At 42.6% G+C, this 21,257-nt stretch overlaps 1 protein-coding gene across 1 annotated transcript; it reads right to left on the reverse strand.

The window, feature by feature from the left end:
* Positions 1-9,100: 9,100 nt before the first annotated feature.
* Positions 9,101-20,937, reverse strand: LOC142494719 (protein mono-ADP-ribosyltransferase PARP11-like). The gene is made up of 5 exons (XM_075599154.1): positions 20,881-20,937; positions 18,887-18,994; positions 18,676-18,806; positions 16,834-16,985; positions 9,101-9,664 (listed from the first exon to the last, which is right to left on the reverse strand). The coding sequence occupies exons 1-5, from the start codon at positions 20,935-20,937 to the stop codon at positions 9,351-9,353; spliced, it is 762 nt and encodes a 253-aa protein (XP_075455269.1). The 3' UTR covers positions 9,101-9,350.
* Between the last annotated feature and the right edge of the window lie 320 nt (positions 20,938-21,257).

Here is a 21,257-nt window from a genome sequence, read left to right on the forward strand (position 1 = left end):
GGCTGTTGCAGCGTTTCTACTGGCCAGAGGCATTCAGGGCAGTGGCAAACTTTTGTGGGTCCTGTGATGCCTGCCAGTGAGTAGACAAGGCTGACAAGACTGTGTGAAGGCTCCCCTGAAACCACAACCGGTAATTGGTGAAACCTTTCAGAGAGTAGCTATGGACATAGTGGGAACCCTGAAGATCTCTAGCTGGACAGGAAAGCGCTACATACTCACAGTGGTGGATTTTGCTACCTGGTGCCCTGAGCCTGTAGCACTCCTCCATTGAAGCTTGCACAGTAGCTAAGTAATTAGTTATCATTTTTCTAGAGTAGGATTTCCTAGTGATATTCTAACTGATCTGAATTGCTTCACTGTCTATGGGATTCGTGCGGTGTGACCCACCAGTGCATGGCCGCTTACCACCCCAACAAACGTACTACAGTATGTGAGCAGTTCAATGTTACCCTGAAACAGATGCTTTGGGCTTTTATAGAGGCTGTAGAGAAAGACTGGGAGACTCAACTGCAGCATTTGCTATTTGCATACAGAGTTATTGCAAGAGTCCATTGGCTTCTCCACCTGTGAGCTTCTCTATGACCGCAGTGTTCGGGAACTGCTTGACCTATTCCATAAGAGACGGGAGGGGGAGAACAATAAAAAACTGATGCTTCTGGGCTTCAGTATGTAGTGGGTCTCCAGGACCGGTTAGAAAAGTACATCCCTGGGCAGCAAGTGCTTGTTTTGAAGCCCACTTGGCAGAACAAACTCATGGCTGCTTGGGCTGGCCCATATATGGTACTCCGGCGGATGAACAAGTGCAACTATGTTGCACAGCTAGATGGAGAGACAGGGAGACATAGGACATATCACATCAATATGTTGAAAGAGTATTTTCAGACAGTGGCATCGGTGATAGCTATCTGTAGCCCATCAATGGGGGACCCGTGAGTCAAGCTCTGCCGACATCCTAGGGGAAGCAAGGAAGGGGGCACAGTGGAGCAGGTAGAGATAGGGTCCCAGCTCAGTGCACCCCAGCGGGTGCAAGCATGAGTTATGTTAGAACAGCATAGGGTCCTGTTCACGAATAAGCCAGGCAGGACCCATATCACTGATCACCCGGTCCACACTAGGGATCAGAGACTTCTGCATAAGAATGCCTATCAAGTATCAGCAGAGGTGAAGGAGAGTATAGAGAGGGAGGTAGAGGAGATGTTCGCCCTAGGGGCAATTGTCCCATCTCAGAGTCCTTGGGCTTCTCCGGTAGTCCCCGTGCCCAAGAAGGATGGAACCCCTTGGTTCTGTGTGAACTACCGGCAGCTCAATGCTCAGACGGTGTCAGATGCTTATCCCATGCCCGAATGGATGAGCTATTAGATGAGGTTGCAGGTGCAAAGTATCTGACCACTATGGATTTGTCAAAAGGGTATTGGCAAATCCCTCTGACCCAGGGGGCACAGGAGAAGTCAGCATTCTTCACTCTGAGTTGCCTATATGAATTCTTAGTTATGCCATTCAGGATGAAAAATGCTCCGGCTACCTTCCAATGCCTGGTCAATAGGTTACTGGAAGAAATGCAAAGTTTTGCATGGGCATACTTGGATTATATAGCTGTGTTCAGAAATTCCTGGGAAACCCACTTATCGCATGTAGCAGCGGTGCTGAAAAAATTAGGGAAGCAGGGCTGACACTTAAGCCTACCAAGTGTCTAGTTGGGATGGCAAAGGTTCTGTATCTGGGGCACAGAGAGGGTGGAGGGCATGTCAAGCCAGAGCCAGCTAAGGTAGAAGCCATTATTGTCACGGGAGATCAGGCAGTTTACATCTTTTTACCAGGATCATTCATTGAGCAAAACAGGATAGTGAAATAAAATGTAATTTATTTGCATAAATAGGCATACACACAGTGAACCACAAAATACAGACGAAAAGCACACATACTGGGGGTTAAAAACTAGACAGTTCTAGGTGCAGGGAACCATAAATAAGAGTGTTACCCTGACCGGGACATAGCCCGAAATCCTCTGGTTCCCAAATCGACGTGAAATGACACACACCACCGCTCCATTCACCTTCTGAGAACTTGGACTTTTTCTTGACTGGGTGTTAGTACCAAACTCCTGGAACTAAAATTGGCTTGCAATCCCAGCCACAACCGCTACGTTCGATTATTAGAATTAGGCCGCAAGAAGTGGGAATTAGAATGTTTCGGACAGACTTTTCTTTGCTATTCGCGCAGAAGCAACTTTGAAAAGCCTGCTGTCACGGTAGCCACAGGGTTATAATATACACCAAATCATCTGGGTTGAATTGAATACAACTGTGATATAATAAAGAGATTTCATTCCTTAAAAGACAGGTGGACACACAATGTTGGACAAATAACAAACGGAATATATACACTTACTTAGGAAGAGGACAATGAAATAAACAGGATTCAGGTTAGCAGTTCATCAGGCATCAGGTACAATTTAGGTATAATCGCTAAGACACGAAAGACAATGGGCATAGAGCTTGCAATCGTTTATATGGGCTCTATCCCCAACATTGGGACTCAGGCATTGGAGAAGTTACCTGGGACAATTACCTTTTGCCAGCTCACGTGGGAAGCAAGATAGTACCTGCCCACAGGGGGTGGGCACTCTTCTAGTCAGAGGTCCATTTCCTTAGCCCCACTCTAAAATGTTGGCATCTCCAAGTCTGCCAGATGGGGATCTGGACAGGAAAACTCTGACTTTTGGTGTGAATTATGGCACTTAATACAAGTACTCACGTCCTGCTCTTCCCTGCACTAGAATACTTAATCAGGGTGGGGGAGCCTTTGATCAGGGTATTCCCTGTAGACACACTGTCGCCCCCTGGCCATTAACATACCTCCCAGGCCAGTAACTTTGGCGGGCTTTTCAGTAGGCAGGGATATACATTATATATTTCACAATCTTTATACCTAAATATAATCCGTTTGGTGGGTCCGAGACGGCTGAAATTTGCCATGTCCTCATGCCGGAGGTGGCCAAATCTCAGCTTCGTGCAACCCACCGAACCGGAGTTAAGACTTTCACCTTTAATTCCCCATAGGGAACAATGGGGTTTTCTTCGCCATTGGAGTCAATGGGAAATCAGTGCATTTCACTCTGCCAACATATTTTCCCTCATGGCGGCCAATGGCGGCAACCGTGGCTTAAACATACAAATACCCTCTGTTCGGTTAGTCTGAGGGGGCTGGAAATTGCCATGCCGGAGGCAGGACTACCTGGTGGCCAAATTCTTCTCACATTGGAAGTAGCTTTGGGCATTTTTGTTTTTTGTTGTATACATTTAGCCACGCCAACTAGCACTCCTTGACACTTAATGTAAGTGTCAAAAGGAGTGCTAGTGGGCATGGCTAAATGTATACAACAAAAAACAAAAATGCCCAAAGCTACTTCCAATGTGCCAAAAATACACAGTGCATTTGTGTGCAGCTGGTCTCGGCTGCTTATGGGAGGGTAGTGGCCCCTCCCCCCCAAGGTTTAAGCTTGCCCCACTCCACATTCCAAGTTGGCAGGTTAGTTTCAGTTTTCATTTATTCACTGTGATCACTAATGTCAATCCCCTCAACTGGTTGCAGAGGGTGTCGGGGGGTTGTGATGGTGAAGGGGTACCCAGGCCAATAATAAAGGTTTTATGCCCGGCTGGGTGGCCCTGAGCCATATGGGGGAATTGTGATTGTCCGCTCTTCAACCCAATCATGGCATGTAACTGCATTTGTAATAAAGATGTATGTGTATTTTTACTGTTCCAGGAGTGCCAACCAGCTGAGATGTGCAGGGCGTGAGTTTCAGGGGTGATTTTACGCTAAAATGTTGTCAGGGTGTGTTTAGGTAGAAGGGGGCCAGTGTTGCGGGTTACCCCGAAACATGTAGTCAGGAATCCCCCCAGATTCCTGAGGAACACAGACCACCGGATAAAATCCTCCCCTGAAAGCAGTTTGCAGCTCACCGCCAAATCTCCCCGCTTCAGTACAGACCAGAATAGTAAGACCGGGCAGTGGAATGAATTACATGCAGGTCTCCCGGTATATGCCGTGCTACTTTTAATTTTGGCTATTATGCCTAATAAAGATTAATTTTCTATACCTACTGCCAGCCTCATTTTTCTATCTAGCAGTGCTTAGACACAAACCGCGTCGCTTTACGGAACTGCGGGACTGAATGACCAGACACCAGAGGAGAGTGCCGCCCACATTGATGTCCTACGGAGCAGACAAGCCTAGAGACGTGCAGTGATATGCTGCTTATTCCAGGAGTGCAGGGAGTAGCAGTGCAGCACCGAGAGAACAGCACGTCCCCGGACCATTTTGCTTTGGTTCCGGGTAGTGGTGAGTGAAGTAAGCCCCATGTGAGACGGGATAAGACCGTAAAAGTTGAGGCGGAGGTAACCAGAGACACGGAGCTCAGCTTCACTTCCTTCCAATCAGCTGCACTCGTCCCCTCACATGTATCTTGGACTTGGTATTTATGAATCATATTTTGTCTGCACCACACACAGAAATAGGCTACTAAAAGATTAATTTTATATAGAATACCTGTTCCTACCATATTCAATTTATTATCTATTGGACTCACACACCCTGTACAATAATAGAGCACACAAGTGAGATTCATCTCATTCACCTCTACTATGAATTAAAATATAGTTTAAATATGTTTATATTCGGAACCGATGTCCAAGCAGGCAGCCCGTGTAAACCTATAGGTGCAGGTATGTCTGTTGGACATCGGAGTTCAAAGCAGCCAGAGGATGCCCAAAGGTGAGAAGAGCATTTGGTTAGCGGAGAAAGGTTGAGTACTAGATCCGGAGATCAATGGCAATCCTCCGGGATGCCACTTGCTCTGGAAGACCAAGGTACGCCTGCCCAGCAGGTGGCATTGGGATAGCTGGGGGGAGATGTGGCAGGCTTGAGCATGTCCCTTGGTTATTTCAAATTTCCTGCTGACCCGGCTTGGCTCCGATTGGCTGCTTAAGAAAGTTCCCATGTGCTGATTGGCTGTCCGCTCTGCTTCTATTTTATGAATGAAGCAGAGAATACTATAAGAACCCGTGAGCCAATCAGATTGGGTGTGTCACCGGTAGATCAAGCTTAAGACTTTTAATTACCGGGATCATTGATTGAGCAAGCAGAGATAAAAATAAATTGCGTTTATTCACTTAACGAACGTACACAACTATGTTACACAAAAATACAGTAAAAAGACACACTTACTTTGGCAACTGGGATAACAAAGCTAATATTGCCAAACAGCAAAATATTCCAGGCTACTTCTCCTTCCTGTAGCCTCTTGCTGTTGAATTCTGGTCACTTATCCTCTGAGAAATTTAGACGATTTACTCAGAGCTGGAACTTCTCAAATGGGACAATCTCAGGTGAATCTCACAAGATGGAACTGATGGACTCATGAAAAACTTAGATGAATCTAACTCTGTGACTGACCGCATGACATTTAAAAAACTTTCACATGTCCCATTTTTTCAGTCTGCAGCGAATCACTGCATGGGAATTTCCTCCCTGGCCACTCACATACTTTTGCCAGGTGGATACTCCTGCCCCCTCTGGCCTCAGAACAGTGACTGAGCATGTGCAACAAAATGTAATCTCTCCTCCTCCCCAAATAACACCTTACAATGTCTCCCCAGCCATGCCGGTCAACTCCACGTGATGCCTTAGAAGTTCTGAACTTAAATTATGACTCACTGTACTGGTGAATCCCAAATGTGTCTGCTAACAAAAGGTTTGACACCTCTACATACTGGCCTTTGAGGCTGAGATGGGCAGCCCCCTATACTTCCTATGTAAATGGGATTCATAGCCATGCTCAATGACTTCATCTGACATTCCTTCAAACATATCAAGCTTGGGGGATGGTTAAAACCCATTCTCTTTTCCCTTATTCAAAAACATTGTTACCATACTTCATACATTAAACACATTATATGATTTTCCCCCTGAAACCTATTTTAATAAAACAAACCTCTGTCTTATACCTGGCTGGAGTGTGGGGATATACATTAATCCCTTGTGTCCCATTTTAACCTTTTCCTGCTCTGTGCTGAAGAAGGGCATCCCAGTGGCGAGTCGTGAGAACGGTTTCAGGATGGGGGTCTGATTGGAGCACTGGGCTTCTATGTATCCGAGAATCTCACTTGATTCAGATACATTTCTGGGGTAACTCATAACTTGAGAACCCCGATACCTAGCCACAATCTGTAACAACTTTCTCTGGCAAACCCACCCTGAAACTTACCTCCTGAAAATCTCCCGGTCCCTGCACCTCTGGAAAAGGTAAAAACACAAAAATGGCAGTTGTCTCATATATTGCACAGTCACAGTAATGCATACACAATGCCCGGGCCCCAGAGCTGACACTCTAGGACCCCAAAACACAGGTCACGGGTAACCAAGCAGGCTTGACCTTTATTATAAGCCTGGTTAACTCCGTCACTGCCACAGGGTGTTCCCCTTGAGTCTGAGCTGAAAGAGTGCAGGCTTTAAAAAAATGCTTTGCTTATAATAGCAAAGCAACTGGCTTCGATTTCAAGCCTGGAAAGCCTGCGTATAAGTCACAACTTTTGCGCCCAAGTTCTCAGAATCGAAAGTAGCAGTCGCGGCTGGGACTTTATGCCGATTTGAATTCCAGGAGATTTGGGCTGACTCGCGGTCAGGAGGGATCAAGTTCCCAGAAGAGAACGTATAAGTGGCGTATGGAATTTTATGCCGATTTGGGTTCCAGGAGATTTCGGGCTCAGTCCCGGTCAGGGTAAAACTCTTATTTAGAGTTCCCTGCACCTAGGAAAGTCTAGTTTTCAACCCCAGCCCCAAAGTAAGTGTGTCTTTTTGTCTGTATTTTGGGTTTCATTTTTTGTAAGCGAATTTATGCCAAATAAATTACAATTTATTTCTCTACCTTCTTTTGCTCAATGAATGATCCCGGTAAAAATGTGTTAATAACCTGGTCTCCCGTGACAATGGATGATAACCAAATGGAATGAAAAGCATGCTATCTGGGGGCAGGATGGAGATTTAAAACTAATGCTAACTACTCTTATTTCCAGTAGCTCAAGCACGCTGCCTAGGGGTCACACTCGATTCCTCTCTCACATTCTCCTCACATTCAAAACGTTTCTAAAACTTGTCGCTTTTTCCTCCACAATATCACAAAGATACGCCCTTTCCTCTGTTACTCATCTGCTAAAACTCTGACTCAGGCCCTCATTCTCTCCCGTCTCAATTACTGCAACCTCCTGCTGTCCGGCCTCCCTGCCTCTCATCTGTCTCCCCTACAATCTACACTAAACGCTGCTGCCAGAATCACTCTACTCTTTCCTAAATCGATCTCCGCGTCTCCCCTCCTGAAATCCCTCTACTGGTTTCCGATCAAATCCCACATCTCACACTCAATTCTCCTCCTCACTTTTAATGCTTTACACTCCTCTGCCCCTCCTTACATCTCAGCCTTAATTTCTCGCTATGCACCATCCCGACTCTTGCGGTCTTCTCAAGGATGTCTTCTTTCTACCACCTTTGTATCTAAAGCCCTGTCCCACCTTAAACCTTTCTCACCGACTGCCCCGCACCTCTGGAATGCCCTTCCCCTCAAAACCCGACTAGAACCCTCTCTATCCACCTTTAAGACCTACCTTAAGACACATTTGCTTAAAGAAGCATATGAATAGCACTGTGGATAATCCTGGACACATAAAGCTTGCCCCCCTGCAGAGACACTTACAAGAATTCCCTCCTACTGTCTCCTACCTACCAATTAGATTGTAAGCTCCTCGGAGCAGGGACTCCTCTTCCTTAATGTCACTCTTATGTCTGAAGCACTTATTCCCATGACCTGTTATTTATATTATTTGTTATTTATATGATTACAACATGTATTACTAATGTGAAGCGCTATGTATATTTATGGCGCTATATAAATAAAGACATACAATTTCTGTGTAAGGAGAGACTGGAACTCAGGGAGGATCACTTTTCTAGTTTGAAGATTACTTTAACCACTGTCAAGTTATTTTGTTTACAGAAAGTTACTCAGTATAGCAGAGTGAGGACTCTGGAATGGATGAGAACCTCTAGAACTCGAAGCTACTAATAAAATGTAATGGGCATGGGGAATATACTGTAAGTAAAAGAGAGTCAAGGACATTACTAGCGAAGGGAGACGAGGAGGTATTTGGGGAGTGTTACTATTGGCAGGATATTAAATACGGTTGAACTCTCTACGGACAAGAGGAGAGAGTACAACAATGAGGGAAGTCAGCACCAGCACAGGCTCAAGATGTAGGTCGGCCATTTAAGTTGGCACAGTGAAACCCAAAGGAAAGTCATTGAACAAGCTCTGAACCAGCCAACATTAAATTGGGGAGAAGCTATTTTCTTGGGACCAACAGTGATCCCTCTAAAGCTTCTTGGTCAGACAAAGGCATGCTGGCAGCTGAATTCTCAGGCAATCCAGGAACATCTCACGGGTTTTCATTGACGTTTGAGAGCCATTGTTAAAGGGGAAACCCCCATCTCTTAGCAGACTTTTTTTTCCTCGAAGGACATCTGTAACATTAAGCTTACGCCTACACCTCAACGTGGAAGGCGTTTGCTGGTTGAAAACCTGGAGCTAGATTCCCTTGAAAGAAAGGTCTGTCTTATACCTCACTTCATATGACAGTTTCTCTCTGGTTCTTAAGCAATTAAAGCATACAATTACATTGTGGGGCCTATCATTATTTGGGGGCCTGAGTGAGGGGCATGTGGAAATGATCCAAAATAAGCATTATCAGATGTACAGTATCTGGCAGGAGGACCACAAATCACCTCAGCAGGTAATGCTAAAGGTCTGTTAACAACTCAGATATTTCTGACAAGCATAAACTGTGTATTTTTAAATTAACGTGTTTACTTGTTGGTGTTATATGTAGACATGCTAAAGAATTTATCCTCGCTTTTACATACTGTATTTGTCAGATTTTTTTTTCTAGTCACTCAATAATATACAGTTTGAGAAGCTGTTGCTAATACAACCCAAAAGCAAGGCAAATACCTACACTTTGATGAATGACCCACATGGTGTTTGGCAATAGAATTCCATTATGTTAGTATTTATTATGTAGTCATACTAGCAATTTTCACTGAGGGATACAAGCCCTGTACTGTATGTGTGCAATATTATATATTTCAAAACAATGGGACAAAAAAAAATGGATTTTCAAATAATTGCCTTTACAAAAAAAGACAAAAAGAACTTTGTACAGATAATCAATATTAAATATTGAAAACAATGACAGCATTAGGAACAATCCATTCTGTGGTTACCAGGTGGTACTGGGCAAAATCTACAAAAAATGTAGAATATATTCTGGATAGATCTGGTTGGCATCAAAAATGACATAAATTTGTGGACTGAAAGGGTTGTCCACACAACTATCATATAAATTAACGAAGCTTCCATCTTTTGAAGGAGGTCGGATATATTTGGAATCTCCATTGGTATAATCTCCCACGATTACTCTGGCAAGAAACATGGATTTACTGATCCGTGAAGCACAATGTTCCAAGTCAACACCATGGATTTGTAATGTACTTCCATGTTTAACATTGTTTTTACAGTACTGACTTGAGTATGATGCATCTCTTGCAAAATATGTTCCTGGAAAGGAAAACATAATATTTAGTTAACAAAATCTAGACATACGTTGACAATTGACAAAACCTAGACATACATTGACAATTGACTTTACCTTTAATCAAACAACATTTAAAGACAGAATGCACTCTTAACCTGTTTGCCGCTAAAAAGAAAGGGTATGCAACAGTTTAGTCAAAATATAGCCTGAAGATTTAAAGACATGTATTGGTACACTAGTGAGACAACAGAAATGAAACCTGAAATCGAATTATTTAGATATCCTTAACCTCCTGCAAAACTCATGCAGTACAGTATAAAAGTAAAGCAAAAAAAAACCCGCTAAGCCCACCCCAAAATAGAATGGTTTCAATTTTATTGTGGGATCAACTTGACTTTCATATATTGCAACGTGTCAACCCCACAATACAATTTAAATCTGCTCTTTTTGCTATACTTGTATGACTCATATTGCCAGGAATGGGACTGGTACTGTATCTACTGTAGCTATAAGGCACATTTCTAAATTTAAAATGCTCAACTTAAATTTGTATTGTCATTTTGATTTAAACATAGCACATCAATATGAGGGGGTACACAAAAAGAAAGAGGGGGAGGATGTTTTTACATCACAGGGGGAAATACAGTATGTCAAGTGCAATACATCTTTTCGTTCAGTGTTAGTCCGGACAAGAAACATCTTTTGTGACCAGGAAGTAAATTGGACTTTAGATGAGACCCATTAGATTTTCATGTAGTTTTATTTATAGCAAGATTGAGCTACAGTTTACATGTCAGGTGCCTGCAAAAGAGAGGCAGGGTTACCATGTTTTTTTTTAAATTTATAACAGTAGATAAAGGATACTAGTCAATGTTTTCCATTTCGAATACTCGGGATAGAAGGAATTTTTTTTAGTTTCCATACTTTGGCTATTTCACATCTTGCAGCTGTAGCTATATGTGTAATAAGAAAAAAATTGTACCAAACATGTAGTATGTGCAATTCGCTTGTTTTCAGCTCGTGATATGTTTTGAATGAGTTTAAGAGGAAAAGCCAGGGATCTAGGTGTAGAGGGAGAGGGGGATTGGCCCTGTATTAAAGGGATTGCACCCCCATATTTCACCCTCTGACCTCACTTGGGAGGCAAGGGGTTAAACTGGACTGCGGTCCAGTAATGTGTTTTTACTCTGCTTCAGCACCCAAATGTGTATTCCCCTGCAACAATGTATTTCCCCCATTCCAGTGTCTGCACCAACACTCACACTGGGATCCGTTCGGGAGAAGGGTTAATAGTTAGGAAGTGATTATAGCCCTTTGTTCCATTTTCCCGCCTTTACAGGCTCCATTTTGCAGCTCTCCATAGGTCGCCATTGCAGCCCCATACAATCCTATGGTGAATCGGGCGATTTGGGCCAGTTTCAGTAGAGGACGCGCAGGTTGCGCCCGAGAGGAGGAGCGGCGGTTCCCCATTGTAAGTCAATTGAGCCATTCATTTCAATGGGGATTCCTCGACGCCGACCTCCATGAACGGGTTGGCAGCCATCCAAGATGCAGACCGCAGAAGCGGATACAATATCTAAAGCAGAGCTTTGATCACACTAGGCCAAGTTCACGTACAATTGGAGTGGGAAACTTAGGTTCTAGGGCACCCAGGAATAAAATTCTTTTTGCCCCTAGACCCTAGGAACCCCCACACTCGACCACCACCGGGGCCGAGAATTAAGGACCCCCGTAAAGGGTCGCGCTCGCCACAAGGGTTGTACCATTGACTCCAATGGCGGAGGGAAGAGCAGTGCGTAAAAAACAGCTATGTCAGAATGTGCAGAAACCCAGAGCCCATAACTCCAGTTCTGTTCAACCAAGAGGGCTGAGATTTGGCCACCATGTAGTCCTAGTTCCGGCAGGATTGCATGGCAAATACCGACCCCCTAGGGGCAACAGAACGGAGTCCGGGTAATTGCAAAGTTTGGGTTTCTGCTATTGCTAATGTTCCCAATTTAGCTGGCAAGGAGAGATTGGGTGCAGATAATTGTCCTCCAATGACTTGCTACACACAAGGGAAACTCCCGCACAGCCAAATAATGAACCACAATGACTTCCATTCATCCCAGGACGTGAGTACTTGAGCCCAGCCCGGTGCCCAAATGGCTTTCATGTCTGGGACCCGAGCAGACTTGATGGCACCAAGCTTGGTAGCCACATTGTCTCTCGGAAACGTGGACCTGGAAGTCCCCAGCTCATATACCATGCACAAGCATATTTATTTATAAAATGTTTTACCAGGAAGTAACACATTGAGAGTTACCTCTCGTTTTCAAATATGTCCTGGGCACAGAGTTATAAAAATAAATAGTTACATTAAAAGAACAGGGTTATGCAGTCAATTCACAGACATTTCATGGACATATAGAGTTGGAAAATTTGGTACAGGGGATAAAGGGTTTGTGAGTTTGAGATTGAAATAGAGCAGCTTTAACTTCATCAAACATCAGTGAACGGCAGCAAACGGCTCAAACCCTTTGGCTGCACCAAAGGCTGTCAGCCTTTGAAGCAATGCAGATGTACACTGGGGTGGTTGAGATTCAATGCAGCTGTGAAAACAAAGTTCTTTGTGTGATCTTGGCTCATTAACATTCCAGTGGGTGGGGTTGAGGTTCCACAAAGTACAAGCAAATGTTAACCCTTGGCACGCTGGTCCTGTGCAGAGGGGAGCAGCTCTTGGGGAGCCCCATCAGGCTGTCCATCTTTGGGGCAATGCAGATGTACACTGAAGCAGTTTTATACATTTTAATAAAATGTAGTTTCACATATTTTTTCTAAGTCCTTTGGTTATGGGGAATAGAATGAAAAGTGTGCTGGATCATTTTCACCAACCTTATCACCCCTGTGATGGTGAGGGGGTACCCAGGCCAATAATAAAGGTATTATGCCCGGCTGGGTGCTCCTGATCCATATTGGGGAGTTTGAAGTGTCAGATCTGCAACCCAGTTATGGCATGTGCATTGTATTTCAATAAAGATGTGTGTGTGTTTTACTGTTCCAGGAGTGTCAACCAGTGGAAATTCACAGGGCATGGGTTTCAGGGATGATTTTACGGTAACATTTTGTCAGGGTGTGTTTGGGTAGAAGGGGGCCAGACTTGCTGGTTACCCCGAAACATGTATTCAGGAATCCTACCAGATTCCTGGGGACATGAAGACACAGACCACAGGACAAAATCCTCCCTAGGAAGCAGTTTGCAGCTCATTGCCAGATCTCCCTGCTTCAGCACAGACCAGAACAGTAAGACCGGGCAGGGGGAAATCACATTCCAGGGTCCCCCGGTATATGCCCAAACCCCCAGAACTCAATCTAGAGGTTCAGTGTCTTTTCCACCAGGTATACAGCTGCAGCGGCCGTTAATCAAACAAATCACTGGTTGTGTACATCGAAATACAGATGTCATGACGCAGGATGTCTTCCAAACTTACCCCCTTAAGACGCGAGTGCGACGAGTGCAGAAAATGGCATTTTAGAGTTCTGGTTTTTAAACTCCTTAAATTGACACAGTAGCACAGTACTGTACACATTGCAATTCATTCATTTCATTGCACCCAAAGAAACAGAATCCATGAAATTCAACAAAGCAAAATCGCAATAAGTGCGGGTGCCTGGGGCGATTGGCCGCGTTCATGCCTCATGGAGTAAAGCAGAGCACTCAAAATTGGTGCCGTGATTTACTTGAATAACGGTCGCTGCAGCTGTAATGTGGCGAGAGGAAAAATGTTTTAAAAACTCAGTGCTTGAGGAATAAAAGTGGCTGTGTGCTAACTTTCGTTAGAAAGCTCCCAGCGCGCTGAAACTTGCTGTGCGCGTGTGACGGGGAGGAAGGGGTTAATATCTGATTTGCTATGCATTACTGTGGTTGTCCTGTCCCAGACATTTGTTGTCCTCCATTTACAAGCCATTCCCTGGCTGCCATGTGAAAAGACAAAATGCATTGCTTGCCATACCCTCTAACCGACACATGATGGCGGTATAGAAACCGGCATTTCAATGAGCTGTAGGTATTTTTATGACCGAGCTTCAAAGGGGTCTCAATGGGCTGTATGTATTTTTATGACGGAGCCTCAAAAGGCTCTCACAGATTTAGAGTCCCCCTGTCTAAAAGAGAATCAGTTATGAAAAGACCCAGAGACCCATAATGTATACAATACTGGCATACTGATGCACAGCAGATGTCAGGCTAGTGACACCTCTGAGTCAGAAATCAAACACAGTTGCCCCAAGTTATAGGTGTAGCCCAGGTATGCTAAGTGACATGGGCGTCAACCTGACCCATGCGCCCTGCCCACCGGACAGCCGTTTTGACCGGTCTTATGAACTGTGGGTAACGTGGCTATTCGTGTTTTTTTTTGTTCCCATGAGGGGATTGGATCCACATGTTAAAGTTAGCTTTGGGAAGTCTATAACTGTGGCTCCCCAGGTATCCCCAGGTATCCCCAGTGTGATTCCTGAATTTTAATCCATGATGTAAAGATGCAAGACTTTGTTCCAGCACAGCAGCAACCAGTCCAGGAGTGAAGGGGTTAACAACAACATAACCACAGGACTTTTAAAACCAAGGCTGCATTTGTTGCACTGGCAAGCAAAGGACAATTTATTTCGTTCCAAGGACAATTTATTTCGTTCCCTTATACCAGTGAGTGTTGTTTTAAGTGTATTCTGCAGATGTCGTGCGTTTGTCTATTAAAGAAATAAATCACAATTTATTTTGCAACTTGTTCTGTTCAATCAAATACCCAGAAATATAAATATGTTGATAAAAGTTGGTGTCATCGTGACAGCGCGTAGTTCAGGGAGAAACATGAAAAACACCCATAGCGTAATTTTTATAAGTTTGTATAAAAATTGATGACTTAAAGTCCCCCTCAAATAGTGTATCAAACATGTAAGGCACATTTGGGCTTTCATTCAGACCACCGGGGACCAGGAATTACTCATTTATTGTAGCCCCCACTTAGTATGCGTCTAGTGACTAAAGCAGATAAGACTTCTAAGACATCCCGCTGGCTTGGTGCCCATATGTCGGTAAAAGCCCGGAGTTGAAAGGGCTCAGTGTCCCCAAGGTGTTAGTTGGGGAGGGGATCCTCAAGTACCCCCATCCTAGTGTAAAGTCTGGACAGTTTGGCAAATGGTGGCCAGCCCAGACTTAGTGTCGCCAGGGAGAGGGGCTGGGTCTCAAATGCTAAGGAGCAAATGTGCTAGGTTGGCGCATGCTCTAAGAAGAATAAGAAGCCCTCTGTGCCAGGTTTCCAAAGTATTGGCAACTTCAGGATATGTAGGAAACCGTATTCCCACAGAGTGATTGGCTGCACTAGTTGAGATAGGGATTTAAACTCTATAAGAATGCCTGCAGCTCATCAGGAATCAGATTCATCTAAGATTCATCCAAGATTAACAAGATTCATGCAAGAACCCTCTAAGATTTCTTAAGGGTTAAAGTTTCCAAGTGCCATTACATCGGAGGCAGAACGAAAGAAGCAGCTCTGTTGGAATACACAGCAGTTGCAGGTAGCGCTTCTGACCGAGGACTGTTTCAAGACATTTTGCGAGCAACTCCCATTCCTGGGAAATTGCTCCTAGAGACTTTGTTTTTCAAGATTTCGTTTTGGGAACAATTTATTTTGTTTGGCCCCGTCCCAGTAAGTGTATTTTCAGTGTAATTGTGCAACATTGTGTGTATGTCCATTCGGGAAATAAATTACAATTTATTTTATCTCCTTGCTTTGCTCAATCATATGATCCCGGGTATAAATGTGTTAAAAGTGCTCATCTACTGTCACACCCACACACTGAAAACTGTACTTAAACTTAAAACTCTCGCAACCTTATTTATGGTTGGACTACCCCCAGAACCCCTATACCAGGTTCTGGACGATAAGGGCATTAAGTGGGCATCCCCCCTTATACTAGGGACACCGTTACTGTTTCAGGGATACCTTGCACCCCTATGTCCCATTTACCTTTCTGGTGGGTGCTGAAGCAGGGAATCCTAGTGGTTAATCGCGCAAGTGTTTTCAAGGGGAGATTTTGCCGGCGCAATGTGCCTCAATGTATCCAATAATCTGACCTGATTCCCGGGTACATTTTTGGGGTATCCAGCAACTCTGGAACCCCGCTACCTATAAACATTCTGACAAGTCTTTCTCCATAAACCCACCCTTGAAACTCATAGCCTAGCAATCTCTGTTTGCTGGCACACCTGGAAAGGTAAAACACAGAAAATTATTTGTCGCACATTTACATACACTGCAGATACAATAAACAGGTTCAGGAGCCAATACTCTAAAACTCCAACTATGGATCAGAGGAAACCAGCTGGGCATAATACCTTTATTGATGGCCTGGTAACCCCCTCACCGTCACAATACCAAAAAAGTAAACATACGAAGGATGTTGATCCAGGGAGTAATCCGATTGCCAATTCTTTATGAAATATCATTGGATGATATTTAACTTTGGTTTTCTGTTTGCCTTTCTCCGGATCACTATACTGTAAGTATGGGTATAGGATAAAGTATATGTCGTCTAAATGTAGCATAGCTTGAACTTCTTGGACGCATGCTTTTTTTCAACCTCATCTAGTATGTATGTATTTTTTTTTTAAATTTCCTTATTGAATAAGGTGTTTAAAAAAAAAAATCAGGGATTTTTGTTTTATGTAACGTCGAATGTTATTGTCAATGTCAGAGTCGGGAGAAGGAGTGGCTCGGTGAGTAAAGACACTGACTGGCATTGAGAGTTTGAAGCAGGGGAGTCTGGTTCAATTCCCGGTGTTGACTCCTTGTGACCTTGGGCAAGTCACTTTATCTCCGTGTGCCTCAGGCACCAAAAACATAGATTGTAAGCTCCACAGGGCAGGGACTTGTGCCTGCAAAATCTCTGTAAAGCGCTATGTAAAACTAGCAGCGCTATCAAAAACATGCTATTATTATTAGTCAAGGCCATAGCACGTTTATTAATTTATCTTTATTTTGTCATCTGTTTTATTTCACTAGGTCAAGACCATCAATGTATTAGATCTGTGAAAACCCGTATAAAAATCTTTATAGTCCTTGTAAGCAAATTATTTCAGATTCCAAGTGGAAGCAGCACTATTAACAGACTATACACACAATATGAAATATGTACATCTAAAAGAAGGGCTCACCTTTTCCATAAACAGCACCATGCATACCATTTATCCTCCAATCAAAGTTGTGAATGCATATTGCATTTACAAATTCGCTGCTTGTGCCATGGAACAACATCTGTTCATTTATTTCTGATACGCCTTTCTTCTTTTTCAACTGAGCTTTTTTCCTACAAAACACAGGGCCATGTAGTGAAGCGTGTCAAAGTCAGTAGGAAATTACAAAGCACATCACAGAGAAACCCATAAATTCTTTTAACAGAAATTATATTTTACAAACCAATTGGAAAGTATTGCGTAATGTTATGCTGTTTTTTTGTTTTGTTTTTAAAGATCAGTAGATAGTCAGTGCTAAATAGTGTTGGGGTTCATACAGGTATGTGCTATTGCTGTGGCCATTTTTGCTATTGCTGTGACGATTTTAGATCTAATTTTACAGCTACAAGGCTTGTAGCACTTCAATAGCACATTATCCTTAGACAACTGATTAATTTTAAAAATATAGAAAATAATAAATGGATAATTATTGGATTATTGTAGCTGTGAGTTACACAATATACCATATTTGCCTGATTATAGGGCGACCCTGAATATAAGGCAAACGCTTAATTTCAATAGTAACTTGAAAAAAGTTCACACACGCTCGTCTGTGCCGCGTGTGTCTCAGTTTGAGCTTCCTGCCAAAAGCGACATTTATTGATAAAAATGTTTACCAGGAAGTAATACATTGAGAGTTACCTCTGGTTTAAAGTATGTCCCGGGCACACAGCACACATGGCTGCTTCAGGTCCTCAAGGCAGAGATTCCTCGGTTTTACCCTTCTACACCCGATTGCATTGCAAAGTGGGCCACGCCCGATTAGAAGGCGAGCATGTATTTTTCAACTTAACTATTGAAAAAAAAAAAAAAGCCTTGCCTTATAAATCGGGCAAAACCGGTATGTATTGTGTGGCTGGATAGAAAATTAGCATTTACTGTATTACCTTCTTAAAAAAATGTTTTATTACTAACCTTGTGTATCCCTGGAATTGTGGAGTCCCCACAAAGCATATAGTAAGAAATATTTTAATAAACGAACATTTGGATTAGACAAAATCCCATTTTACACCATTATCTTACTGTGCGATTTAATCAAGAATGTATTTCATATACACATTTTTAAAGTGGCCAGGTAAACTGTACTAACATTCATGTAAAAGTGCTGCGTAGCATTTAAGACGGAAAGTGCCAATGACATTAGCTATTTATCAATTTCCAGGAGTAAACTGAGACAGCAGGACTGGAAGAAAGGAATGGTGCCCAGGGATACCAGGAAGCTACCTATACAGGCATATGTTGTGACAATCGAAGTGCCTCACCCTAGCATGTACAGCTTATATCAGAGAGTATTGGATTCATTGCCTTTGCATCTTACAACTAGATTCTGGCTGAATCTAACACTGTTCATGTATATGGCCCTGTGGTAACCTTAATTACAAGAAAGCAAATGCCATTTATTACAAGAAAGCAATTGTATTGAGAAGTCCGTCTTCTTAAGCAATGCTGGTCATTTTAAAAATTCTATTCTTACATTCCATAGTTTTCCACACTTGGAATTTAACATAGCTGCTGCAATTTTAACACGTACAGTACAGTATTAAGCAGACAGAATGCAGTTGCAACCTCTAGTCCCAGAGAAATAAAATAATAGCAAAAATAAGGTTGGAGAAAAAACAAACATACAAAACAAGAAAACAACTGCTGATATTACACGCTAGCAGGGCAAGTGCCCAATTCTACCTAATTCTTAGGGGGAGGGATTGCTGCTGTAGCAGTCACACTCATTACTCTAGGTCTAGCATTACAGAAACACAATCTCACCTGCAATAAAACTCCCACAAGTCTATGTTTTGAATTCTCTGAATGCTTTTAATTCGGTTTCTATCCAAGGTATTTCCAAAGAGATTAGCAACTTCATTATATTCATTAGAAAGCTTGATCAAAGGAACGAGCTGGAAAAAAAGGTTAGTATATTTTTCATTTATGTTTTATAGTCATACAAAATACATTGAATTATTTATTAATGTCCTACCTGATAGGGTTCGGCATTGTTCACATGCTCCCAGTGGGAAGGCAATGGAATAGATCCATTTTCACAGATGTAACTATCATGCAAACAAAAAAAAAATCTAAGATTAGACTATTCGTGGTTAGATTTTGTGATAAAACATTATTCAATTGAATGGACAGAAAAGTAATACTTAGAACCTCAGCAACTACACACAGCAAAGCATTACATGAACCCTGCTGCTAAAAGGGTTACAGTTTTATTTAATGGTCATATTATAAAACAAAAAATAAACATGCTGCAATAAAGATATACTCTAGATCAGCGGTGCGCAAAATGGGGGGTGCGAGACTGCCGGCGGCGGGGCGCGGGGTTTACAGAGGCCCCGCGCGCTTCCCGAAGGCACTTAAATTAAGTGCCGGGGGAGCTGTAGGGCCTCTGTAAACCATACTTACCCGTGACTCCGGCGGCTTACTTCTTGTGTCGCAATGGCAATGCGGCGTCAGAGGTCATGTGACGTCACGTTATTATGGCAACGTGACGTAATGACGCCAGAGGGCGGGTAAGTGGGGGTTAGGGGGGGGGCGCGGAAGAGAGGGGACCACCGGCAGGGGGGCACAGGGAAAAAAGTTTGCGCCCCCCTGCTCTAGATAATGGAGGTACAAAAGGAAATTATTACAGATATAGTATAGACACGTGTGTGTGTATACAGCTCAACCCCGTTATAACGCGATCCGTTACAACGCGAATCCGCTTATAACGCGATGCAAGCATGGCTCCTAATTTTTGTATTTATCAATACTTTACAACATGATTATTGGTATCTTAAATACTTTATTGTACAATGCATACAATTGTACATTATTTCTAACGCGATCAACTTATAATGCGATGTGATTCTTTGGACCCCAAGAACAGCGTTATAAGGGGGTTGTGCTGTATAGACATACACACATACATATATATATACACACACACACACACACACACACACACACACACGTGTGTGAAAAAGAAAGTACACCCTCTTTGAATTCTATGGTTTTACATATCAGAACATAATAACAATCATCTGCTCCTTAGCAGGTCTTAAAATTAGGTAAATACAACCTCAGAAGAACAACAACACATGACATATTACACCGTGTAATGATTTAACAAAAATAAAGCCAAAATGGAGACGCTGTGTGTGAAAAACTAAGTACACCCTTACTGCTTCCATAGGAAATAAGATGCTAAGTAGCAGACAGGTGCTGCTAATCAAATGTCCTTGATTAATTGATCATCAGCAAGTGTGACCACCTCTATAAAAGCCAAAGTTTTAGCAGTTTGCTGGTGTGGAGGATTCAGGTGTGTGTTAACACAATGCCAAGGAGGAAAGACATCAGCAATGATCTTAGAGAAGCAATTGTTGCTGCCCATCAATCTGGGAAGGGTTATAACGCCATTTCCAAACAATTTAAAGTTCATCATTCTACAGTGAGAAAGATTATTCAAAAGTGAAAAACATTCAAGACAGTTGCCAATCTTCCCAGGAATGGACGTCCCAGCAAATTTACCCCAAGGTCAGACCGTGCAATGCTCAGAGAAATTGAAAAAAAAAACAAGAGTTACATCTCAGACTCTACAGTCCTCAGTTAGCATGTCACATGTTAAAGTTCATGACAGTACAATTAGAAAAAGACTGAACAAGTATGGTTTGTTTGGAAGGGTTGCCAGGAGAAAGCGTCTTCTCTCTATTTAATAATGTTAAAAGTTTCTTTAAAAATATTAGTGGAATCAATTTTGAGACGTTCATAGGTGGTGGAGTCATTAAGGATCCGGTCAGCTTCTTCTAAGTAGTAATCTGTGTACATAATAACGACTCCACCACCTTTATCAGCCTGTTTGCATGTAATTGATTTATCTTGCATAAGGGTTTTTAATGCTGCCCTTTCCTTCCCACTTAAATTATCTTTGAATTTGGATTCCTGTTTTGTCATTTCTTCTAAGTCTTTTTGGATTAATTATTGAAATACTTCCAAGTGGTGCCCATGCTCCCACTCCCTGCTTTCACGTATCATGCCCATTGGCATTTTTAGTATTTTATACAAGTTTTTAACCATCATATTTTAATTCACTGAGTCTTTTGTGTTTTATTGTAGATCAATCGTCGGCCTTCTATTTTTAATATGTTTTAATAATTTGTCTCTTATTATGGTTTTTAACAATTATTTTGGTCTCTTTTATAATGGTTTCTATCATCATTATCAGATACATGTTGAAAGTTATACTGGACTATCAACAAATGTGCTATTTATTGTTATTCTCGTCACGAGATTTGGCATCAGCTGTGTAAAAATCTATGTTGAGATGTACTTCAGATATCGTTACTAGCATAAGAAATTGTACATCA

Source organism: Ascaphus truei, chromosome 5, assembly GCF_040206685.1.
Source record: "Ascaphus truei isolate aAscTru1 chromosome 5, aAscTru1.hap1, whole genome shotgun sequence".
NCBI lineage: Eukaryota > Metazoa > Chordata > Amphibia > Anura > Ascaphidae > Ascaphus > Ascaphus truei.